General features: G+C 32.6%; 1 protein-coding gene across 2 annotated transcripts; it reads left to right on the plus strand.

The window, feature by feature from the left end:
• Positions 1 to 1,929: 1,929 nt before the first annotated feature.
• On the plus strand, positions 1,930 to 26,793 carry cwo (transcription factor cwo). Of its 2 annotated transcripts, XM_088242838.1 has the most exons (6): positions 1,930 to 3,148; positions 8,928 to 9,139; positions 20,681 to 20,756; positions 21,749 to 21,938; positions 23,945 to 24,097; positions 24,286 to 26,793. In XM_088242838.1, exons 3-6 carry the CDS (start codon positions 20,733 to 20,735, stop codon positions 25,296 to 25,298), a joined length of 1,380 nt encoding a protein of 459 aa, XP_088098964.1. In that variant the 5' UTR covers positions 1,930 to 3,148; positions 8,928 to 9,139; positions 20,681 to 20,732; the 3' UTR covers positions 25,299 to 26,793. The 2 variants fall into 2 exon arrangements, with proteins under 2 accessions (XP_088098964.1, XP_088098963.1); XM_088242837.1 differs by lacking the exon at positions 8,928 to 9,139.

The following is a 26,793-nucleotide window of genomic DNA, read 5'->3' on the forward strand; positions in this document are numbered from 1 at the left end:
CCCTTTATACATTAAGCTATTTTGTGATTTTGTTTTTTTCTTAAGTGGTAGTCTTATCCTATTTCTATTTCTTGTCCTATATTTATGTACATTTCTATTTAATATAATTTCACTTATAAAATACTTTGAAATGAGCCTTAGACCGTTTTTATACCACAGTAAAAATCCATCCGGCACGATAAAATAACGTATGGTGTATTGGTTTTTATCGTATTACAATTATTTTTTCAAATTATATTATTATTATTATTATTTAATGACAGGTAAACGAACTAACCAGAACACCACGAAGCTAACTAATCTCCACTCGATTTCCATTTGCATTTTTTTTGCCTACGATTAGAATATTAATAAAGAAAACAAAGTTAATAAATAAGCACCCACCCACCCTAACTTTGCCGTGCCTTCGGATTTGAACGATACGTGTGAAATAGGCTTTTCAGGTAACATATAAAAATATCAAAGGTGCTAAAACTATGCAACGTTGATAAAGTAAAAGTTGTCAATATGTGACGATAACACAGAAAGATAATATCGTGGGGTTACTGCCAAAAGTTGGTAAGTCCACATTTTAGGTATATGGAGTTAGGGTTGAATTATGTCTTTACGTGAATATCTAAGCCTGGAAAAAGTTTGTAGCTTCTCCGATCTCAGTAAAGCAGCTTTATAGTTAATGATTTTTTCAAGAAAATATTTTCAGTCCAGTTTTTTCTATAATCAAACAAGAATAAGTTTGTAAAAATAATAACAAAATAACTTAGGCAGTGAACAAACTAAAATTGGCATTTATCATTACTGCCAAAACATTATAATATCACTAACCATTTTTTTCTAGTAATTTTCTCATTTACGTCTTCAGATTGTAAGAAAACTTACGGACACAAAATGAGTCAAATTAAATGTATAATTACAGCCAAAAAAACACTAAGGTGCCTACAGTATTAATCCAGACAATGAATGAACCAAATTAAACGTATTATTACAACCAAAACATTGTAATATTACTAACCAATTTCTTTGTGTTCAATTGATTGCATTTTAAGTAAAAAAATGGGCAGCTAAAAGTTTGTAACTGCTCTTACAATCTTTTCATAGTCTACCAAAGACCATAATGTAGTGTATTTTGTCCATTTTCTATAGATTTTGCCGCCATTGTTAGTCAACTGTCAAAGCAAGTTAAAGCGTTGGTGTTTGTTTTACAGTTATTAAAGGTGAATTATTGTTACTAAAATGGATAAAAAATATATTCCGAAGTGTGTATTTTCGTCGAAAAAAAAAAAACAGTTGAAATTTCCGACGATAGTAGTCATAACCTAACTTTTAAAGTAACTAAAATATTGTGTGAAGTACTAATTATATTAAATTATATATATCAAATTATTATTGTTTTAGAGGCCTGCACTATTTTCAAAGCCTATTATGGAAAATGACATTTTAAAAAAATATGCAGCTTTTTTGGAAGAACATAGTGATATACAAGTCTATCTAGAGCAGTGTTTCCCAAGGTGGGGCGTACGCCTCACCGGTGGGGCATAACGCCTCAGAGGTGGGGAGAGGTCGGCATTCCACATATAAAGGGGAATACTCATCGGTCATACAAAAAAATGCCTGAGATGTGCAAAATTAAAATATCCCACTGAGTTCCTCCAGGGTATGCTTGGTTACAGCAGTTTGAAGACCAGAAGGAATGTGTATTTAACTACACACTTCTTTCGATTGTTACGTGGTATTATTGACAACCCTGAAATTATGTGGAGCATTGGCTTTGATGTTCCGGATAGTTACCTTAGACAGCGTCAGCATAGACTGTTTCACATTCCAATATACAGGACCAACCTGTCAATGGTGCCTGTTGGAAGGGCTATCTCTATGTTGAACAATATTACTTTGGACATTGACATTTTTCACGTCTCTGAGGGAGTTTTTCTTTACAAGATTCTCTTTAACTTCGTAAAATTAGAGTAACTTTCCCTTTTAATCATTTTTGTTTTATTTCTTCATAATGTGCGTCTGTTTTCTTTAAGTAAATACAATTGTTTTTGAAATTCTACTTCCCAAACACTTTTACCTCAAAGTGACTCAATAAACGTTGTATTACTTCCTCCCTACAAAAAGCACTGTAACTATGTAAATTGTATTCAATCTCAACTGTAAAAAGTTGGTAAGTACAACCTTGATTTGAAAAATAATATATGGATTTCGTGTCATTTATTACAATAGTTGGTTATTTCAATGTGTTTTGGTAATAAGTCATACTTCGGGTTATTTGAAAAAATACTTTTTATCATTGAGTCTGATTTTAGAGAGAACGTCAAACTTTAAAATTGCGATAACTCCATAACATGTTTTATGGACTTACTAACTTTTGGCAGTAACCCCTCGATATTTAGAAGCTCCTCACGTGTCACGCCGTCACGCGTCACGTGTACTCGAGCGTGCTATTACATTATCCATAGTTACATAGTAACTACGTATATTTGTAATTTAGTGAATGTTTAAAGTGTAATAATAACTCAGTGTGTGTTTTTGATGATCCCTAGGTGTATGCGATATCTGAAAGTGCGCTGCGTCCGCACGTCTGCAGCCCGGTAGCCTACGGATGCTGCTCGTCGCGTTTGTGGTGTACCTACTAAAACGACATTTCATCACTTAAATGCCTATTATAAAATCATTTAAGATTATTGTGATATAAGTATTAAAATGAACTAATTTAGTGATTCTGGACGAGGACATTAGCGGCGGCAATGAACTGGATACTGATTTATTCTTACCTCTCTTTTGCTGATAGCTGAGACCTGGGACTCGAGACTAAGTTCTATGTTTAGTATTTCGCGAATTGTGTTAGCTTGTTTATTTGAGTACAATAAGCGGGTGTTACTTGCGAACTTGTTTCTAATGTGTGGTATAACTGGTACGGTGATGAACTCAGTGCGATAGGTACTGCGTACCTATTCACTATCTAACAGGTTACCGGCAATACTTTATACTGTCTCCCACTTCCGCCCTTCGAGCCCTGGACCCGCGCTGGACCCGCGCTGGACCGCTGGACTCCCGGCGCGATCTTGTTCCTCAGGATGCTGAGTTCCGCGGGTTCTCCCGTCCGCCTGATTGGACACAGTCCATCCCACCCCAATGTAAAATGCGAGAAGTATGTCAAAAGCGCGTTGGAATTTATTTATGGGCTAGAATTATTTTATTCCTCGTTATAATATACTTTTTTATTGTTTTAAAACCAACAAAAGTCAACAAAACAAATTGCCGTGGCCGTGGTGTCCTTAAAACGAAAACGTGACTGGGAACTGGGATGGATGAGCACCCGTTGCGGGTCGTTGGTTGGATCCGGATAATATTATAATAAATAGCACTCGCCTACAAAAAATCGACGTGTTTTTTTGCTTTTTCCAGCTGATTAAATAGTATGGGCATTTAAGTAAGAAAAATCTGTAGCTCAATCACAAATAACTATCGAAGTGCTAATAAGCGACTTGATAACAAATTCTCACCGTGGTTAAACAACGATAAACATCGTATTCGCGATCAAATGGAACATCCATGAACACCTAATATGAAATGTCAAAATATTTACGTTTCGCGACGTATAATCCTGCTGCGCAATCACATGTTTGATTTTCACCAGTGTGAATATGGAAAATATTCCAAAACTGCTATTTTTATTTATTTATTTATCATTTATCACGCTATTCATTGCATTTAGCCGGTAGTTGGCAAGCCAAATGTCAAGAAAAGCAGTCGCCTTTGTAATTAAATTTTCACTTTTTTGTATTAGATACTCCTTATTTTTTTGCAAATGCAATATATTGTATTATTTAATAGAGTAAACGCCGATTTTTTGCCAGTGAACTGTATTTATTAACGAGGATAATAAAAAACGAACTGACTCGAGCGTTGACTCGAGATTTGTGATCGCTCAAATGCTTAGCATGTTTTTAAGCACGTCGATAGTTACTTGTGATTGAACTACAGCGCGTGATTTCCGGCAGAGAATGGCCCGTTACACACATATCGTCTAAATTCTAAATCCTCACGGCGCGCTAAAATTAGGGACGTAGGGAGTAGACGGCTAACTGTGTAGCTGGTGTCGCGGGTTTGATTTCCGTCAGTTGCGAGAAAGAAATACAAAAATATATTTTTTCGATTGATCTGTTTGTTGTGGTGTATTTTTTATAGTTTCCTTCCACGTCCTCTCTTTCCCACCTGCTGACAGGCCTCCTAGCGGGTTATTCGCAGAGTAATAACGCGCTGTCCTCTTAGAGAAATGTTATTTCGCTCTATTGAATAGAACAAAAGCGTTGCAAATTTTTGGTTTGACAACAGACATGTAACGGATGGTTTCGTCGCTGTGGTTGAAATAATTCTCAACCTGAGTACCTAAGGCCCATTGTTTTGCTGCAAACTGTAGCTAACTTCGCGATTGTTAATCCTAAAAATGGTCCTAGGCATAGTTTTTGTCCGTATGGGCGGCTCTATAAAGGATAGCGCGTTATTACTCTGAGGGGTTAATTCTTTTTTTAAAGACTTAAATAATATTATATTATGTTGTGTTACTTTAAAATTTATTCAGCGGCTGCCCTTAAATAAAAATCCTTCAAAAGAAAATTGATTAGAGAATAGTCGGTCTCGTGGTGTACTAGTTAGTTACAATATTTTTGTTGTTGACAGATATTACAACAGAGATAATGAACATTTTTGGAAAGGGGATATGAAATTCTGGACATTTATACGGCTTATTACATGTAATCATAGCTTATATTTGTCATATGTTGCATACAGGCAAGATGTCCCCTCCCGGGCCCCGATTACAATGGAAAGCTAACAAATTAAGTTTTCTGTAAGAAAATCAGAATATGCATATATTTTTTTCTTTTAAACATGTTCAATTTATTATAGGTTACCGACGAAGATACTTTAAATGTTCATTCAAATATACTCATTTTCGTACAAAACGATCGATTTTTCGTTATAGACAGTGGAAGATAACTCTGTTCACTTCCTATTGTATTTGGGGCCCAGGGCCCCGATTACAATGAAAAGTTAACATTTATCTTCAATTTATCTACAAAGTATACTTAAGTTTTCTGTATGAAAAGCAGAATATGCATACATTTTTTTCTTTTATGCATGTTCTTATATAGATTACCGACGAAGATACTTTAAATGTTCATGAAAATATATTCATTTTCATACCCAAATATCGGTTTCTGTTTATAGACAGTCGAGGATAACTCTGTTAACTTCTCATTGTAATCGGGGCCCAGGGACAGTTGATAACTATAGCAGAGGAAAAACGCCGTTTAAAATCATGTCGACCATGTCAGGAATTGAACATAAAACCAGAAATTGTTTTAATTTTGCGAATTTGAGCATGTGCAAATGTTTTAATTAAATACCATTGCGCACACCTCTACATTTTACGTCGGAAGTCGGAATGCTCTTTGCTGGTGAGACGAGATGACGAGAACGAGAACGAGACTCGTGCAGTGATGGCGTTGTTGGTAGAGGGTGGTCAGGTGAGGTTAGGCGGGGGGTGAGGTGCGGTGCGGCGCCACGCGCGCCATCACGTTTCCTCACCACGTGACTCGTGACGTATGGCCACATGACACATGACCGGTGATCTGTCACTGGTCACCGTACACAATAACATGCAGTTAGTAGGCTGGATCACGTTTGTGTGGAGAATAAATTAAAACCTTCAATATGTAGGGGAGCGCGGGGGAATTGGAGCCTACTAAGGAAAAATGTTGATAAAAACCACATTTGTTTACTAAGTTGTCATTTTTGATTGGTAACTTAAATCTGCTTTATTATATCTTTTCATCATAGTTTAAATCAACTACAGCCATGCATTAAGGTACAATAAAGATTTTTTTTTTAATGTCAATCGCTCCCATTACCCCACACATGCGGGTAATGAGTAATGAGAGCCCATCTAACGCTCATATAGCAAATGGGAGCCATAATTTTGACTTCTCACAAAAATATAGTTAAACATATTTAGTTGTTAATACAAAGAACTATTTGTAACACAAATAAAAAAATCAACTTTTTATTTTATTAGTTATAACTTATAACGGACATAATGTCCAATAAAAAAGTATAAAAAAAAACATACAAATAATATTAAAGGAAAAATATACATAAACATGTTGAAAAAATAAAGATTTTAATATTCAAAATATTTAAACAAAACAAAGAAATAAATATCGAAAATTGCTTTTATTAAAGGAATAATTATTATTAAAGGAAAATTACTAAATTATTTAAGGAATTGTTAAACGAAAACAAAACTAGACCCTTTAAAAGGACCCAAACAAAAAACACAAACACAAACTTACTTACACTTAATGAAAAAAAAAGCAATATTATCCATTTTGAATCTAGAAAAAAATGTCACAAAGTAGATGCTTACATAAATAATGAACGACTAACTGAAATTGAACATGTTAAATACTTAGGACTAACAATAGACAGACAATTGACATGGACAATTCATATCAACAATTTAATTAACAAAGTGGCAACTTTATCGAGTCTATTTTTTAAAATCAAAAACTTTGTTCCAATAAAGGAAAAAAAATTAATGTATGAAGCATACGTTAAAACTAAAATATGTTATATGCAACTACTATGGGGAACAGGATATCAAAATGACATAAACAGACTACAAAGACAGCAAAATAAAATATAAGTATAATAAATAAGTTAGTATATGACCTTCCCTATCTAACAGCAACTAAAGAACTTTTTGAACAAACTAAACAATTAAACGTAACTGAACTCTTTAAAATAGAATCTTTAAAATTTATTCATAAATTAGCCACTGATGTAATTGTAGACGAAGAATTAAAACTTGAAAAAAATTGTAGTAAACATGATCACAATACGAGAATATCAGAAAAATATCATATACAATCTTTTAAAACGAGAAAAGGACAATCGAGACTTATAAACCATGGACTGAAATTATACAATAAACTACCAGACAAAACTAAACAAAAGACTCAGGCAACCTTTACAAAAGATGTTAAAAATATTATTATTAACAGTAGAATGTGAATTTTAAAAGTGAAAACATTTTGTTAAATGTATGTAACCCGTAAGGGTTTATCAATAAAATTTAAATAAAAAAATAAAAAAATAAAAAAAAGAATCTGGACTATTGTTGCCAGACCCTTATTTATGGACCCACTTTCCGCAACTTCTGCATCGGTACCACAACTCCCATTACCCGCTGACTACCATCATTAAAAGTAAAAACAAAAATATCTTTTTCGACTTTCAATCTCAATTTGACGAATGACACTTGAAATAAGACGAATCTAGGTATACAATAAGCATAAACATAATACAATAGAATGCATCTTCATCCTTACCTTGACGCTGGCTATTGGCAGTTTATTTATAAACTCGGACCGAAAAACTAACAGCCGTATCCCGTGACCAACGTAGGGACCTACCAGCTCATGCAGATGAGGCGAACATTTCCGATGGTTGACAGAAACGGCCGAGTGCTTAAAGCCACCCGAATGTGCATAGGTTTCGTACAATCGCCATCGCTCCGATTACCCGCCCGCTCTCATTACCCCGCGCTCCCCTGTCATCATTTTTGGAATTCAACATAGCTGGGATAACCTAAAAAAGACGATACATATTGATAATATTAACCGTGAAAATCTACGAACCTGGAACAGGATGCGCGGTCTGGCTTTTCTTCATACAAATGTATTTCGTAATTTCTCCCCGATTATGACACTAGAGCCGCTACCGCATCGAGCGTAGCCGATAAAAAGCGGGGTGGAGGGGGTTTCTTATCGTTTTATGCTTATTTAACTTCGTTATTAAAATGTTATTTTCTACTTGTTTTTGATTCTTTTGAATTCCCTGTTGCTCTACGAGATGCAGTTAAAACTAGGAATGATTCTTTCGAATGCATTCGATAAGTTAAATCATTTTAATGAAAGTCCGGATGCCGAATGCAGTAATTCAGTAGAATGAATTAGTAATTGAATGAATGAAATGATTTTTTCCCCGAATTCGGTGGGCATCCCCACCCCCCATGTTTTTTAGTGACCATAAGTCAACGAATGATTCATTTGACTATTTTATTCATTAAATTACTAATCATTCGATTAGTTAATTTATTCGATTATTTTCATCTCTAGTTAAAACTCGTTTGTGCGCTGGTCAGTGTTGGGATGCCGAAAAAATAAATCTCCCCAGATATTTGCCAAAACTCCCCAGATTTAAATAATCACCGAATTCTAAAAATTCTTTAAAAAACATGCAAATGCAAAAAAAACGGATCTTTAACAGGCATAATAGGTATCGATGAGCGGGGGAAGGGTATAAAAATGAAGTACGTATTTTTTTCTGTTGCACGTATTTTTTTAAAATTTCTTAAATCATAATTAATATACGAGTATCGTATTAGAATACTTTTTATTGTTCGAACAGAGAAATCAATACTTTTTTGATACAAAACTTAACTTACGAGTATAATGTGTAATATTATTTCTCATTAATAGTGTTTCGTAATATATAAAATTTTAGGTATGCTTCATTATATTTATATTCAGGACTTTCGGGTTTCAAGACAGCAAAAAAACCATTCTTATTAAATAGCATTTTTACATAATATTGGCAACATTAATAAGATATATGATGAAATTAAAATTAAGAACTGCGAATTAAAGTAGAAGTAAGAGTTAACAAAATAAAATTATTGCATGGATCATTTTTCTAATACATACTTCTGAAACAAACACCATAAATTTGCATTTGCATTGATTTAAGTATAACAGTATTAACCGAAAAGAAATTAAGTTAAAAAAATTAACATTTAAGAAAGTAAATTAACAAAATAAAGTAAATGCAAATTTAAAATGAATGCAGATCAGTAATTATTTTAGGTCTCGGGATCGATTCTGGTAGGGTAGACCGGGGACGGTTGTAACAGGGGACGGAAGTACCATTGCAAATATCTCTGTAACCCCATCCTGCATATCCTGCACACCCGGGTCAGAAAAATGCTAGAACACGTCTCGAGAAACTGCCAGTCATACGAAAGCGTAGCATGAAGTGAACGTCTGTGACAGAGAGGAGAAATTTTTACGCACTCAAAGTAAGTTATTGCCACTTTATATTATTGATCAGAACTCAAATTCGAGACATATTTTTCAACTCAATGTCAGATTAAACGTTTCTTACTGTTGTTGGCTCTATATTCTAATTATATTTATGTAGCATCGAGTTGAGATTCATGAGAATTTTAGCAATTTAAACAAAATTACATTAAGGGGACAATTGCAGTGATTTTTTGGGGACGGTTGTGACGGTACAACTATCCCCGTGGTGCAAATTGTACAATTGACTCCTTGAGATTTCCAGTTTTTTCTATCGTAATTTAATAAGGATTCTAAAGAAACCGTTTTTAATTGGCCGTTTTCGCAAACGAATTTTCTCGCTAGGCGGAGAGAATATAATATTAAAACTTTGTCAACTCATCGATTTATATACAAAATATAATACATTTAACTTACAAGTTTAATGGAGCTTTTGCAAATAATTTTGGGGATTCGCTTTGGTTTTTTTTTTGTTATTCTATAAATAGAACAGAATACATTTAAATATATCTCGGGTGTTTAGTTTTGGATTCTGTTTTTGTGTGCGACTCCTAGCGGAATTTTTTTAATCGTTCCCAGAAAACGCCCTATTTAACAGTATGTATAAATATAGTCATTTTCTCAATCGATAATTATTTTTTTATCAGATTCCGCGTACCAGAACCAAAACAACTGACAAAGCGTCGAAAGACACCTAGCTTTATGAACAAGCGTATGAAGAAATCTTAACTGGAAAATCGATACGCGCAGCAGCTGATATGTTTGGCTTGTGCCATGTTACTCTTTTCAGATACAAAAAGAAACCAGAAAATTGTGAAAATGGAGCTGTAGTTTCAACGGGTTACAATTCTGCAAGATTGATATTCTTTATTGTTTTTTTACTGATTGTAAAATTTAATTTTAAACAAAAAATTTAATAAAAAAAATAATTTACATTAAAACAACAAAAATGTAGTTAACTAAACTAACGGAATAATGTTTTGTAGTCCTTAACTCAGATTTTGTTGTTTAATAAGAAAGACGACTTGTTTTACGTTTTATTATTTATTTTATGTTGATTTTCTTTGAAAAGGTCGCTGTGTTTTGATTTTGGTCAATTAAAAGCTGCTCTGTTATTTTATTACCATTTAAAAGAATACATTTTTCTAGCTCAAACATTGTATTTTCATTCATAAAATCTCTGGTACAATTAACCCCGGGTAGGGGACGTTTATACCAATCAACTTGATCGGCTAAAAGGTCAAATATCTCTGTTAACATTGATTAAATACATTTAAAAGTTATGCCAACTTCTAGTCTAATAAAACAAGTATATGAAAATATTAGTACTACCGCAATAGTATTCAAAATTACCCCAGAATACAACGTTAAAGATAAAATGGTACAATTGTCCCCGGTCTACCCTACCTAAAAGGTAAGACTGATCATCTTACCTTCTTGTAACAAAAATGATCAAGATATACTGCGATTGGTGTACCAATTCAGTGTCTCATGCACCATTAGGTGCGGAAAAGGAATGATGAAGATAATATTTAATTCAATACCTATCAAAATTAATCATGCAATAATACACTAAACACTATTATTTATTTCTAATCTAGGTTCTATAGGTCTTATACACTGTAATATGCAGATAATATTATATATTTCTCTTTTTACAGGGAAATCTAGGTATTTACAGGGCATATGACCTGTAATTTGGTAGTTTAGGTATCCGCTTTACACACTATATAACATTTACTATTCTGCCAATATTTGAACATCCATATTTCTTTAATTTTTCGAATTGTGTTATTCTGTGAAATTAAAGAGTTAAAATGTTTATCGGTTTGGATGAGATGACTAAATTTTATTTTAATTTTATTATTATTTTTACCACGACAGAATTTACGCAAGCGTAGGATTTTTTGATTTTGGAATTTTTTAAATTTTTTTACTCGGGTCAATAAATGTTAAGAATAGTTATTTTAGTAGACCTCGATAGTCGCATCAATGAAAAAGTTTACCCAGTTAGAGAATAAGAAAATAAAAAAAACACAAAATAGACCCTCCATGGCACGTACCTAAATATCAAATAACCGGTTTAAAGTAAAGTACATACCATGTTTTGGATGAACATTACAGCACAATAACAACAAACACCAAATTTTGCGGTAAAATTACTCGTTGCGGGAATGACCCACTGATTGTACTGAGTACTAGTCACCAATGCAAAAAATATAATAAATTTGAATATAAGTATTTATAGTTCATGAAAGTTTGACTATTGGTCACCGTTATTATTATTTTTTAAATGTGACCTTTATATATATATATATATATATATATATATGTATTATGTATGTGTCCTATGTGCATTGGCGTGCCTCTGTCGTTTTTTGTTTATTTTATAAATTTCCTTTTACAGGAGCTAGGACCACCTAAAACATTTACTCTAAGGACGTAACGGTATACAAATATGCCGACTATATTTGAAGAAAGCAAAAAATGGTGTCACAATAAATTTCTAACTAATCCTTTTTTTATTAAAAAAATCCAAATTGGTTCAGTTTTGAGGTGTTAAAAACGGATTTACGAGACCTCGATGTTGTCGATTTTACAAACAAACAAACCATCATGCCGTTTCACCGTAGGGGTAGGCAGAGAGGATAGAACGCCATATCACTCTATCTTTGCATACAGACCTCGCTTCCTCTACATTCATGCATCTTCTCATGCACGCACGCTGATTATTCCTACTCTTGACAAGTCCATCATCAAGTACTTGATGGACTTGATCGTGTCATGCCTTTCTCGGTCTTCCTCGTTTTCTGCATCTATCAACATTCGCATCGTAGATCCTTTTAGCCGTTCTTTCGATGTTTATTCGCTCTTCATGTCCAAACCAACGCAGCACTCCTTTCTTGATTCTGTCGATAATGCAGGTCTCAGCCTTACACAGTTCACAGATCTTGACATTTGTGCACCTATCATACATCATTTTACCACACATTACGACAGCATTTAACCTACTTTCATCATCATTTTTCCAATTCCATACTTCGCTTTTATACATTAGAATATGTTATTTTATATCTTTTATTTTATACATTAGAATTGGCACTAGAACTCCATTGTGAACTGCTAGTTTAACCTCCTGCGATAAACATTTGTTTGCCAAAGTAGATTTCAGTGCACCGTTCACCCTGTTCCCGGCTCTCACCCTCCTTTCAATATCTTTCTCGGTTTTTCCATCCTTAGTAAACATACTTCTCAGATACACAAATTCTTCTACCTGATTCAGAATATCTCCGTTCACACTATCTCACATTTAGTTATATTTTCATTCCTTTCAAAAACCATCACTTTCGATTTATCAACATTCATAAGCAAATAGCTTTTCTTACATATATCGTAGACTTTTGAGACCAAGTATTGCGGGTCTTCTTTGCTGCTAGCAAGAAGCACGGCATCATCAGCATACAGAAGATAGTTTACAGTTATATCACTCATTTTTTCTCTCATTCTTAAATCTTTCAGTTCTTTCGTACAGTTATCGATGTACATGTTGAACACCCATGGTGATCCCTGTTTGACTTCTTTAGGAATGTTAAACCACAATGAGAATGACCCATTCACCTTTACACACAGTTTATTTACGCATAATCATTCCGACGCGACGTCTTTTTCGCACAATATTCGGGGAGGCATTAAAACTATACATAGAGTTGTATATATTATTGTTTTGTCCCAGGACTCGATCATTGTCCACGTGTAAAAGCAATCTGTAAGACAAAACATAGTTATTATTAATAAACATACTACAACAGAGATGGAGAACATTTCAGGGAAGGATTTATGGAAGTCACCCGGGGGCGTCCTTAGATAATAACATTTCCTATCAATGTCGATATTAAAGGGTTTAAATTGGGTGATGGATTTATTTATTTATTTTATTTATACTTCCCTTTGCCCCTACCTTGTAGACGATGAGGAGGGGTTTAGAGCGACAGTGAAAGGGACATTGAAAGTGGCAAATCGCTGCCCTGGTTCTTGTATGTTCAATAGACCATTTTTAGAAAATTGAGTTATGAATTCCAATATGTTATATCTTATAACGCGTCCATGTAGCTAAAGAATCATTATTTTTTCCGCTAGTAAATAGTATTTTCAGCATTTTTTGAGTGCCAATCTCCACTTACTGATTTTACTTATTTGACTTAAAAAACAAATAAAATGTATTTCGTAAAATTTGCAAAATGGTCTATTTAACACACAAGAATTAGGGCAGTGAAATGTTAATATTTGTTCGCGCTTTTTCTTACTGAATTTGGTTAAAAAAAGAAGAAATATAATCATTAGTAATGAAAAAAAAATGCCTGCTTGTATGAGTGAATCCGAAGATAGACATTTAGTATTTAAAACGGATTCGGATATGTGGTGGATGCTTTTTAGATGTTGATTCCACATCAATAAAGGTTTCAGCTCTTTCATCATCATCATACCCCTTGCAGCGATCAGTATTAGGCTTCTGGCGCCAGTCCAGGAAATATGAAATATTACTGTATGGAAACCTCAGTTGTTTGTTATTTTATTGTTGAATAAAAATACAGAGGCATTGAGGGGGATCCGGAGGGTGAAGACGAAGGGTTGGCTTCTGTCCATACATCCTCCTCTCCCCTCATTAATCTGCATAGGATTTGTATTCCTCAGGTATATTTTTGCCAACTTTCCTTTGGGTGACAGAGTTTCCAAAACATCTGCGGGCGTATGGTGGACTTTTGGATCCCCGCAATGCAGAAAAAAAAACACTCGTCCAGGGTTCTGGTTTTATGTTACACTTTGACTGTATTCTTCATCCGCCCGAACACGGTAAAATTACAAAAATAAACGCATTAAATCACGAGCAGAATGTTATTCATTGCATAAAGTGATCACTTAAACTAGCAATATACATGGAAATCATTATCAGAGGGTTTCTCGATTTATGTTAAAATATATAGCGATCTTAACAAGTTCTCTAGTGGGTTAAATTCAGTTCATTACTCATTGCTAGTTTTAAGTAAATAAAAATAAAAATTTCAAAACTTCCCATTGGTAGAAAGTTTAAAATAAATATGCCTTAATAGCTATTTTTACATATTTTATTTTAGTATATTATATTTTGTTACCTACCATTGTATAATGTACCTGCATTATAATTTATTGTTGTAAAAAGAGTTGATTTTATTTTGAGTTCATTTGTTCAGTTATTTATAAATCAAAAGTTTGTAAAAGGCGTGTGATTATGTAAATACGAATTCCGTAAAGCCATAAAAACTGTTTTGTTGAACTAATTACATTTAGAGAAATCAGGACCATAAAATATAAATAACTACGTTTAAAAAGTTTTTTCGGTCTAAGCCAACTTTTTCAAAGAAAGACTCGATCAATGCCTTCTTTGTTTGCAAAAAAAAACGGGTTCGGTGTTCTTAAATAAAACCATCGACCTATATAGACATAGACGCACCCTGAACCCTCTAAAATATTTTGTTATCAATATTCCTACAGAGATGAGGTAGAATTTTTTTCAAATTCAGGATTATCGATATTCGAGCGTTTACAGGGCTTATGACCTGTCATTGGCTGGGTTGAGTGGCCACTTTACGTACAACATTCCCCATTCCGCTTATTAGCGAATATCGACAATGGTATCATTTTTGATTCTTGTATATATCTTATTAAATGAGAAAGTTTTCACTAGCGTGTTGGAGCACCATCTATGTATTGATATTGAAGTTAAGTATTTTTAATTAAAAGTGAAAGCTTTCTCATTTAATAAGATATATACAAGAATCAAAAATGATACCATTGTCGATATTCGCTAATAAGCGGAATGGGGAATGTTGTACGTAAAGTGGCCACTCAACCCAGCCAATGACAGGTCATAAGCCCTGTAAACGCTCGAATATCGATAATCCTGAATTTGAAAAAAATTCTACCTCATCTCTGTAGGAATATTGATAACAAAATATATACCTACTTCCCCTCGGGAGAAATCCAGATTTGTGTATGTACAAAAAATACACATACCAAAAAATAATGTTGTGCCTCTAAAATAGCCTAGCTAAAAATGTCTAGCTTGCCAACCGCCGGCTAAATGCAATAAATAGCATAATAAATGATAAATAAAAGTAATAGTTTAGTAATATTTTCCATATTTACACAGGTAAAATTCAAATATGTGATTGCGCAACAGGATTATACTTTGCGAAACGTAAATATTTTGACATTAAATATTAGGTGTTCACAGATGTTGCATTGTGATCGCGAATACGATAAAAAACTATGGTGAGAATTTGTTATTACGTCGCTTATTAGCACGTCGATAGTTATTTGTGACTGAGGTACAGGTAATATTATTTTAGTAAAATCAAAAAGTACAGTTAAAATATAATAAAATATAATAAATAAAATTTAATTAATATGGGTAGAAATTGTAAAGAATTGAAGAAAAGAATCTGATTGGGATCCATAAAAAACTAATGTTGTTTGTAAACATTCAAATAAAAACTTTTTTATACACAAAAACATAACAGCAGCCCTGGTGGGTCAATGAATAAAACATTTACGCTCCTAACTTTTTTCCAACTTAACAGATTGAAGATTTTAAGAGCTATAGAAATGCCAAATGTTACACTGTAATGGTCACCCTATACTTATTAAACTCAAGCCCCTCCCTTCATCCTCTTTTTTCAACCATTTCTCCTTCAACATAAAATATGTTCATAACCTACCTAATCAGTGCATGTAACGGTTGCTTATTAAAATGCATGTCGTGGTGGTTTTATCTTTTTGCGCAACAACTATGGTGTAGGTGTATAGTGGGTTTTGCATGTTGGTTCAATTGGTGACCTGACGAAGAGATGGGTACGTCTCGAAACCGGTAGACATAGAAAAGTCGATGGAAAATTGGTTATTTACAAATATTTGATAACATTTAGGAAGCTGCGTTTAGTTCATATAATATAAAAGAAATCGTTTATCTTTTTTTTAAATGTTTAACTTATATCGTATTATGTGAGAGCCAAAACCTAATTTAAAAAAAGAGTTTCAGGGTTGGATCTTCCTCAGGGGAAGGGATTTGAGTGAGAAACTCCTTGATGGTTTTTCAAACATTTGACTTAGTTTATTTCAATTTGATTTTTTCAAATACTTTGAATGTTTTTTCATTGCATGTTCTTTTATATATTGATATGCCATGTATTTTATACTGATGTTTTTGTATATGGTGATATGTATGTTGTTAAAGTGCTTTGCAAGTTTAAATTTGTTGCAACAGAGAGGGAAAGCATTTTTGAGAGGGGGAAACGGAAGTCTAGGCATTTACAGGGATTATGACCTGTCATTGGCTAGTTTAAGTGGCCACCTTACGCTCGTGTAACATTCACCATTCTGCCTATGTTTGAACATTCACGTTTCCTCAGCTCTTCCATCTGTTGACTTTTGTGAAGTAAAAAATCTAAACCTTATCATGTGGGTGAGATTCATCCGGCTGAACCAATTCACCTACGAGGCAACGCCTGAAAATAATTTTCCAATTTTCTATACTTCTTCTTTTACAAGGTAGTTAATTCAACGATGTTTTAAGTATGTATACTTTAAACATTGTTGATTTGCAGACATATATTAAATATCTACGCAAGAAGTTCGATTAGTAAGTTGTAAGTACGCGATTAAAATTTAATAGCGAAGAGTCTGTAATTTAATTTAAATGTCAGCTGTTCCGACTGTTACATGCTAATAAAATCGTTCCTTCGTGCATCATTTAATCTGCTCTTCGGGTCTTAAATGAATCTGTCCTTTTGGCCTTATGGAACATATGTCTTTCGAACTTTTCAATTCAAATGTTAAACTTTTCGCCTTAAACTTTCATTTGATTATTCTCTCTTCCAGTTTTAGTTTGCGGAGATTAAATTACTGGAATAGCGATTCGTCCCAAATAAACAGACGAAAGCTAGTACTGAAAGGAATCATACAAATAAAAATACTTTTTGCATTATTCGCGTGAAACAGAAACACCAAATTCAAAGAATAATTATGTTGATCCATAAATTAAAATTAGATCACCTCATAAAATTATATTAACAGAGATATTAAATAAAATCTTTGGAATCCAGTTTTTAAATAAACCAGCCAATGAGTACTTAAATCTTCTTTATACTGCAGGCTTTTTATCATATATAAATACATGTACTAGGCCAAACATTCTCACAAATTCCTGTGGGTGAGATTCATCCGGCTGAACCAATTCACCTACTAGGCATTGCCTGAAAACAACTTTCCAATTGTTTTCCTTCTCTGTTGCAACACATTTAGATATGAATAACTCCCTAGGGAGGAAATCCAGCTAGTCTGGAAGCATTTGGATATACTCAAAACAATGTTGTTATGCATTCGTCCCAACTCAACACATGACTTTGGTTCAATGAATTTGGGATTTGTCTCAATAAATGTTGCATAAATAAATAGTGAATAAAATAAATAAATAAAAGCGTTCTTAAAAATGTTATTTAAAAATAAACATTGTTATCGCTGTATTATTTCAGAAAAAAATGTTAAATAGAAACTGTAATTGTCTCTAAATATAAACTTCTCCCCTTTTCGCGTTTTTTTCTCTCCCTTATCCAAACCATTAACTCCTTCGCACCTGAATTAATTCCCTTGGAACGATATTTAAAAAAAACTATGAGGCCAAGGGCCCTGTGTTCAAGAAGAGCATTTCTATATACTTTTGATTCGGAAGTTTCAACGGAAATAGAACATTCTAAGCGTATTAAATAAACTCATTATTTGTCATAGTTAATAAGTACTGAATGACAATAATTATTCTATACAGTGCTTCCATTTTATCGATTTTAGCCAAAGTTACAAGTTTCTTTCCTCATATTCTACGGCATAGGCACAGCAACGCAAATAAAGAAATTCAATTTAGCAATCTGTTTTCTCGGTAAATGCATAGTTGCTAGACTATTTTTATTTACTCCCCTAATAATTCATATCAGTCAAAGCCTCATCGAAGCGTGGCCGGGTTCAGCTAGTTTCTGATAAAACATGAATTAGTTACCCGCATTCATCTTAAGGTACCACAGAGACAAACGCGTTATACACAACTTTTCCATATACCTAAATGCAGAACAAATTTTACAAAAACCACTACGATTAACCGTATTATGGATACTTATAACAGGAAATTTAACCACATAGATATATTTACAAAAAATATTACATTTATCAAAAAGTCAGAGGTCGTTACCCGCTTCCTCCTCTCCGTTCCTCTCTTTCCCTACATAAAAATCAGTTATATATAAAGAAGATCTTTAGACATAATTATAAATCCCCTTACTTTTTTTATTCGAATTTTAGAATTCGAATAATTTATATCAAACTTATATGTTATTCTGATTAACATATTATGTAGGTGCATAAAATATGTATTTGCATGTTCATTTTGTACCAACGTACGCGTATTATCATCCGTACCTTGTTTTATTGTTGACATTACATCATATTTAATGCATTTTGTGGTTTCCTACCGTATTGTATGGGACTCGTTGCAAATTATTCATTGAATGTGTATCAATTAAATTTTAAAATAAAATGTTTTTTTTCAGACTAAGGTTTTGAAATTTACCATGGTTTTGAAAAATACCATTATAACATTACTTAGCTAAAATATTTTTAAAAAGGTTTTGAAAGTAGGTTTAAACTATTTTTTTATAATCATACCTTTTACCAAGCTCTCTCCTATACACTATGTTCAATATAAATACACGTTTTAAATTATATATTTTTATATACTTACACACGCACCCACCCTAACCCTTTCATTCACACACACACATAAACACACATTCACATACACACACATGAATTCAAACGTTACACACATACAATCATGTAAACATTTTTCTTATATATTATGTATTATTAGATTAACAGTGGATTTTTTTGATAAGCCCTAGTATTGTTAATATATTTTTACTTATATTTTATCTAATAGCCGTAAAAATCCCAAATAATAAAAAATTAAAATAAAATAAAATAAAATTATAAGTTTAGAGGGGTTAACAGTAAGATCTCGAAATACAATTAAAATTCAGGGGAAACTCCATAAACAATAGGTAGCCACCTACCCCTCCACCGTCAAACGATCCGAGTAATTAAAAATCAGTTTTAACAAACACTCGCTAAAGAGAGGTCTTGTTTTTCACAAGACAAGACGTCATTTTAATTTAAAAAACTGCAGCATTAAAAAATAAATTTCAAAAATGAAATCGACGATAAAATTGTAAGATTTTATTGATTGTAACAATAATTTTGTTATCCTTTTACTATTATTTAATATTAACTTAATATACCTAATAAATAATAATAAATCCTACTTGAATTTCATGCCAACTCACATTCTCTGATTGAAGGGGTAAAAATATTAGAAAATGCATTTCGTAAAAATAACAGAAAAAACTGTACAATAAAATATACAATAAAATAAAATTCTGTAAAATAAGAAAATACTTTTAAAATATCTAAAAAAAGATGAAATATTTTTTCTATTATATGAAATCGATATATTGCTAAGTGAAAGTTAGTTGATTGTTTAATTGTGATTTGTTATAGATATATAACCTTAGAGTATATACATCTGGTTATAACAATATTTCTAGATAAAAAACGTGAATATTTTTTTCTAATAATACATGCATAAAAAAACATTATTGTGTTAACACTATTAAAAGCAACAATGGCAAAATATTAATTTTTAAAAAAATATTTATATGTACACATTTGTTATTTACTTCTGATATATATTTTTTTCAGTCTAAAATTTTCATCATGTATCTTTCCTTTTTTCTCTAGTTTCGCTGATAGTAAAATAATAAATAAAAAAAATAGTTTTTGTAAATAACCCCAAAAAGCTTGGAGAGTCTTTAGATGACTTTTTTTGTTAATATTTTTGCCTTAAACATTATTTATACACGGTGTTTCAGGGCCAGACCGCGAAACTTCAGAGGAACATTCCTCATGGTAAACTTGTTTAAAAATCCTGATATTTTTTTTCCAAAAAATCTTTTGTCACGTTTTTTTTTTAATTTTTAAAATGGAGTAAATCCTTTATTTCTCAAACTAGCATCCTTTCTCCTCAGAGTAAATGGCGTGTTATTACTCCAAGCATTCCACAGACCCCCATCCCTCTCCTACCCAGTCGCTTCCCTTGTCAGCGTCCAGTGCTTATTGTTTTTTGTTAAATACGTTTTTTATCCCAATTTTTTTCGTAAGGTAAGTGTAGAGCACTATGATAAGGATGCTAGTCCAAGAAATGAAATATTTTCTCCATTTTCAAATAGAGAAAAAAATTGTTTTTGAAAAAAAATCTTTATATTTAAAAAAAGTTTACCATGAAGAATTTTCCTTTGAGGTTTCGCAGTCTGGCCCTGAAACATCGTGTATATTACTTATATAAATTTAAGTACAAAAAATTAAATAAAAAATCGGCATTTCACTGAATAATTTTGTTACAGGTTTGAGAGTAGTAACAACATCTTGAGGGAAAATAGTGATTCTGACAGTCATATGATGATTTCGAAACATACCCGAGTAAGTACATTACAAGTTTATTTATACAGGGTGGACGGAGAAGTGACGTCCAAAGGGAAAATGAAGGTGCCTCATATTGAGGGGTATCCGAATCACCCCCATGTATGTATGTTCCGCGATTTTGCGTAGTTAGCCCAAAACATAATTATGGAAGGCTTTAACAGCTTTTTTAGATGATAAAAATCGCTTTCCACGCATTTTTTGTTTGATATTCGGAAACACAAAGAGGTCTTTTTTTATCTATTATTCTTATTCTTAGAGGTGGGGGTTAGTGCTATGCTAGCTCCTGACATCATTGCGACCTGTGAAGATCTATTGTGACGGGTCCCCGTAAATAGCTATCGCCTTCCAAGCCCAGCAGGTCTATAAAGATCCTGGCCACTGTGTGGATGGCGAGAGCTTATATTTTGCTAATCTCCCTCTCATAGCCCACATCTGTAAAGTATCAGGGTATTAGGTAGGGGGCAAGCTCTTTAAAATCCTCAGGTTTAACGGTTCGAATACAATCTAAAATGCCTAAATAAGATTTTTTCTTTATCATTTTCCAATCCGTCGAAAGGAGTTTGGAACAATTGGCGTATGTTGTAAGTACATTTTGAGGATGATTTTGGTCTAACGGTTGTATAAATGAAGTGCAGTTAGGAGGAAAAAAAAAAGATTTTCACATCTGCGCTGATATTCTGAATATTCTCTACCCTAGGGGGTGATTAAAATGGGGATGTTTATTTGTTGCATGCGTTTAATTTCTGCTTCATATCTGGTCACACTGATCATTAAATGACAAATAAATATGAACACGTGAAATTAAACATGATTTAAAACGTGGCAGTTTTTTTTCAATATAATGCTGATTCATCAGCGATAAAAAAAATCTTTTTATTTTACATGACCGGACCGGTAACCGAATCCAGATCGCTGTGTTAGCCTATTTTTATGAGTTAAAAAAACGTGATCTAAAATGACATGTTACTAAATGATAGCTTGATTTGCAGCAAGATCCTACATCACATCGGATTATTGAGAAGCGGCGCCGTGACCGCATGAACAACTGTCTGGCTGACCTGTCTCGCCTGATTCCACCTGAATTTCTCAAGAAGGGCCGCGGTCGTATTGAGAAGACGGAAATCATCGAGATGGCATCACGGTACATAGAGCATTTGCATCAAAAATGCCGGAAAACCAGTGCGTAAATATCCACCCTTGAAATATACCATAAGGAATTATATCTGTACCTCAGAGGCAGACGTATGCAAATCCAAACATCAAATGTTCAAAACAAGCCTAAAGAATCTACTTTCTCTAAGTAATTTCTAATAATTTAGAACATTAATTTACATTTTTAGTATCTTAATACATTGGTTCTTTCATTACAAGGCTTACCTTTCTTCAAAATCAATGGACATGATCACGAAAATCGAAATGTCATTTCACCAAATTCTGGATTTGCATGTCTGCCTTTGAGGTACAGATATTATATTTTGGAAATTTGTAGCACTAACTTTGTAGTTCATTGTTATATTTTAAAGGTATAAATAAAATTACTTTGTTTTATGAACCACTTTTTTTGTCACAACCGACTAGTTTCGGCAAGTCACGTTGCGACAATTGGAAATGGAAGGAAAGAGACTTGCAGTCTAACCAATACCACTAACCGTCTTGCGTAGTAATTGGTCCGTCTCAAATGTATAGTTATATTGGAGTTATGCGCAGTAATAAACAATTTTTTATCAAAATCCGAACATTCTTAGGAGAACTAGACTACACTTATTTTTTGTCCACCAATGTCATTCATAAAAAAAACTTATGGAATTTTCTTCTAAATAAAAAACAAGTAATGTTATTTAAGTAATTATTTGTACAATAAATTTTGTTGTTTTATTGTGCGTTTTATAATATAAAAAATATAGGTGTACATACATTTAATATAAACTTAAATACGTAGTGTTTAAACCTTTCTGAACATTTTGTAAATTGTCTCTGTATATTAAGTCTTATTTGTTTATTCGCACATGTAATTTTTTTAAAAATCGGCACGGGTAACTCCAGTAAGGACTCGTGATTTTTATTATTAATCTTAGTTTATAATGGGAAAAAAATGAATGAATGAATATACTTTTGCCTGAGAGATTGCATATCGGGAGGCTGATTCCTGCGACAAATATTTTTTATTTGTTAACATGTTACAACAGAGATGGAGAACATTTTAAAGATGCTTTTTTAGAGGAAATTAAAGAACTGAAACCTTTATCGATCACAAACATCAACTAATGGAAGAATTGAAGGAATATTGATGTTCAAATATAGGCAAATTGGTGAATGTAGTGTGTAAAGTGGCCACTTAAACCGGCAATGACCGGTCATAAGCCCTGTAGATGCCTAGATTTCTATATTCCCTTCTCTAAAATGTTCTCCATCTATGTTGTAATATGGTATCAGAAACAACTCCCTAGGGGGTTGAATTCGGTTCTCGTTCACAAAAATTTGGCCAAACTCAAAACATTGTTCACTATTTATTTGCCAACAATATTTCAAATAATTTGAGATTATTTAAATCAACACTATTATGTAAGTTCTACTTACAAGATAATGAAAATAAAGTGACTAATTATTTCTCATATGAGTGAATACAGGATTAATTAATGATAATAATGATATTTTATTCGTGTTTTCCATAGCCAAATTTAGATAGAAATTGTAATAAAAGTAAATTGAGTGGAGATTGGTCAGCCGCAATCTTGTAATTGTCACATTCGCCTACCACGCTCGTGGTTCCGGGTTCGATTCCTGGCAAGGTCGACATGAAAATATTAGTTTAAAATATGGTGTTAAAACAATAATATTTCAGTGTCCCTTGACTTGGATCTGAAGCGTAAGACTGATATATTTGGTGTAGCAATGCAGTGCCTTATAGGCATGATGAAGTTAAAATTATTAACAAGTTATAACAATCATAATATTATATATACATAATATTATACAAGAATTTTGCTACATCAGCTAGGAAAATTGATTTATCTTGTTTATTTTTATGCAAATATTCACATTCTTTGGGTACAAAATGACGAAATTCTGTTACTCAAGTTCAAGGTTTTTAATTAAGCAAAAAAATAATATTCTCTACTACCTTTAAATTTGTGGATGTGTGATAAAAATATGTCAATCTTTTTTATTTTTTTTTATGTTTGTAGGTATGGAAGCACAAAAGATTGAGCTTATGTCTTACTTCAACATAGGATATAGGGAGTGTATATCTGAATGCTCAAGGTTTTTGTCCTCTTCGCACGCTTACTACAGCCAACTTATCAATCATCTTCAACATCAGTCTGAAAATATTTCGAAAGGTAACGGTTCTCGGTTTTAAGTTTGTATTTAGTGTTAGTCACAACACTAAGTTGAAATTTGTTGAAGAGTTGTTTAGAAATTGAATGCATTGATCACACTGTCGTGTTTTCGGATCAATTTAAAATTACTGTTTACATTTGAATGAGTATCAATCATTTACAAATTTTGATTAATCTTTTTTTTCAAGGTTACTTTTCTTCGAGACGCTGTTGCAACACCGAAGAATCCTGTGATCGCTCACTTGATTTTAATTCTTACGGACAAATCGAACAGTCAACTACTAAAGAGCTGGATTATCAACTGAATACTGCTAAAATGAAATATGGGAAGTATTCAGAAATGTTGGCTATTCATGATAATTCGTATATAAACATGGAACATTCTCAGATATCCTCGGAAAATTGGGGAAATTCAGAAAAGCAGATGGCAAATGATCCAAAGTGTCAAAACCAAAACCTATCACCTATCACAACATCTCAAGACGTTGACAAAAATTACGTTTTCTCTCCAATACCTTCTGCTCATACCCACATGAAGTCGTGCCCTGAATCTTTTCTCCGAGAATTTAGAAAAACAAAGTCATTATTACCGAATGATAATTGTTTGAGCATGACCGAGGATAACCGTAATTTATATAAGTTTAAAAATACAATAAAACATAGATTTTCACAATCGCAGGTGAGAGATTATAGTTCATCTAGTCCCAGTGAAGGAAATATTAATGAATCTATTAGCCCGAGGGACTCGTCACCCGGAAGAGAATATTTACCAGAGAACAATAGATTCACCCAGAAAAGAACGAATGAAAATCACGCTAGATATAATAATTATCAACCGAAAAATAATAATGTGTCCAATGGGTTCCCCCTTAAATTCAAATGTTCATGCTTAAAAAATCAAGCGGAACATCACAATTTTAGAGATGGTACGCAGGATAATAGAACTGATCGAGAGTTATTAAAATCAAAAGACAATTCCATCGATATGGCCAGTGAAAATGATTCATCAAATCACCCGCCTCCTATTGGAGTTCCAATATTTGCCCTACACTCTAAAGGTTCTTTTTATATACCATTAAACATAGACTACGATAGTTTAGTTCCTTTTTTGGGAACATATGATTTACTTAATACTATTTCCTCCCAACCTAACATAAATTTGCATCCTATTACCATAAATGTTAACTATCAATATGTGTAAACTTAATATTTTGCGATACACATCTACCATATTGGCAGTCCTAAGCAAAAATGCAAAAACTCGCTAATCGCAGTTTTGTTTCTTCAATGCCATAACTTTTAAGGATTATCTTGCAAAAAATTGTACATCCGCAAAGATCACTTTGCGGTGATACTGAATCGATAGATTTATCTATAAAATACACTGTTCTGTTTATACAGTACCATGTTTCAATGTTCTATAATCATTACAAATATGCTACACAAATCTGTAACTGGGAGGTAAAATATAAAAATTTGAAAAGTTTTTCAAAAGCAGAATTGTACATTAGCCACAGCCACAACACACACAAAACTATAAAAAATATTCACTACGTTTTTGTATTACATTAGCTTCAAAGTATGCTTTTATTGAGCATTATTTTCTAATGCATTTTAATAAGGATTGCAGTTTAGTCAATGATGTGATACACATCATTTGATTTTATTTGCCTACCCCAAATATACTGAGTCATTTGAAAAAAATAATAATTTAATTAACAAATATATGGTTTTAAGGTTTTTTTTTCAACTTGTGGATATGCCTATAGTCATTACAATACAGTGCAGTATGGAATCATAGGCTGCAGAGGAGCTTACAAGACAAATTTTATGTCCACTTTTGACTGTCCCAAAAACCGTCGCTAAAATTATATTTTAAAAGCCTAGAACTTACCCTTCAAATTTAATTTTTAAAGAACTAGATATACCCTCAATTGATGACATCTTTGAAAAAGTATCTATTGTACAAACTTTCAAATAAAAAAAAACCCACTAATTTACAAAATTCTCGAAACTCTAGATTTACAAATAATTTAACTTTACACAGATGCAATACAACTGCAGCTTTAAATTACAATTCATATCTTGGGGAAAAAAACTTTAATGATCTTCCAGAAATCTTAATTAAATCAAATACTAAAACATTATAATTTAAATTTTAAAAACACCCGAGACCCACCCCCATCCTGAACTTCATACAGTATAAAATTGTGTATCTTTTAGAATATAATATATTATTTTAAATAATCTGTTTTAGATAGTAAAAATGAAATGTAAATAAAATATAATACATGTACTTTTTAAAAAAATGTAAAACGAACTCCCTCTCTAAAAATGAGTTTTTACTCTATTAGAGAGGTAGAAACGTTATTATTATTTTTGTATATATAAACCATTTGTAATTTTATACTTTATTCTGTCAACATTTTTTTTCAATAAATAAAAAAAATAGAAAAAATGAAGATTGATAACGACTTGGCAACTCTCATTCTGAGTACGACCCATAGTTTTTCTGCAAACCGTAGATCTTCTATAAGCGGTAGTGCGTTATTACCCAGAGAATGTAAAACAGCCAATATTAAGTGTGTGATAGGGAAAAAATGTTCTGAAAATGTATGTAAAACGTACTATTCATCGTATTTCAAAGTTATCGTATTATGTACTTCTTACTATAAACAATAAAAAATTCAAAACCA

The sequence above is a fragment of the Micrasema longulum genome, unplaced genomic scaffold, assembly GCF_059751315.1.
Source record: "Micrasema longulum isolate JH-2025_06_02 unplaced genomic scaffold, ASM5975131v1 h1tg000170l, whole genome shotgun sequence".
NCBI lineage: Eukaryota > Metazoa > Arthropoda > Insecta > Trichoptera > Brachycentridae > Micrasema > Micrasema longulum.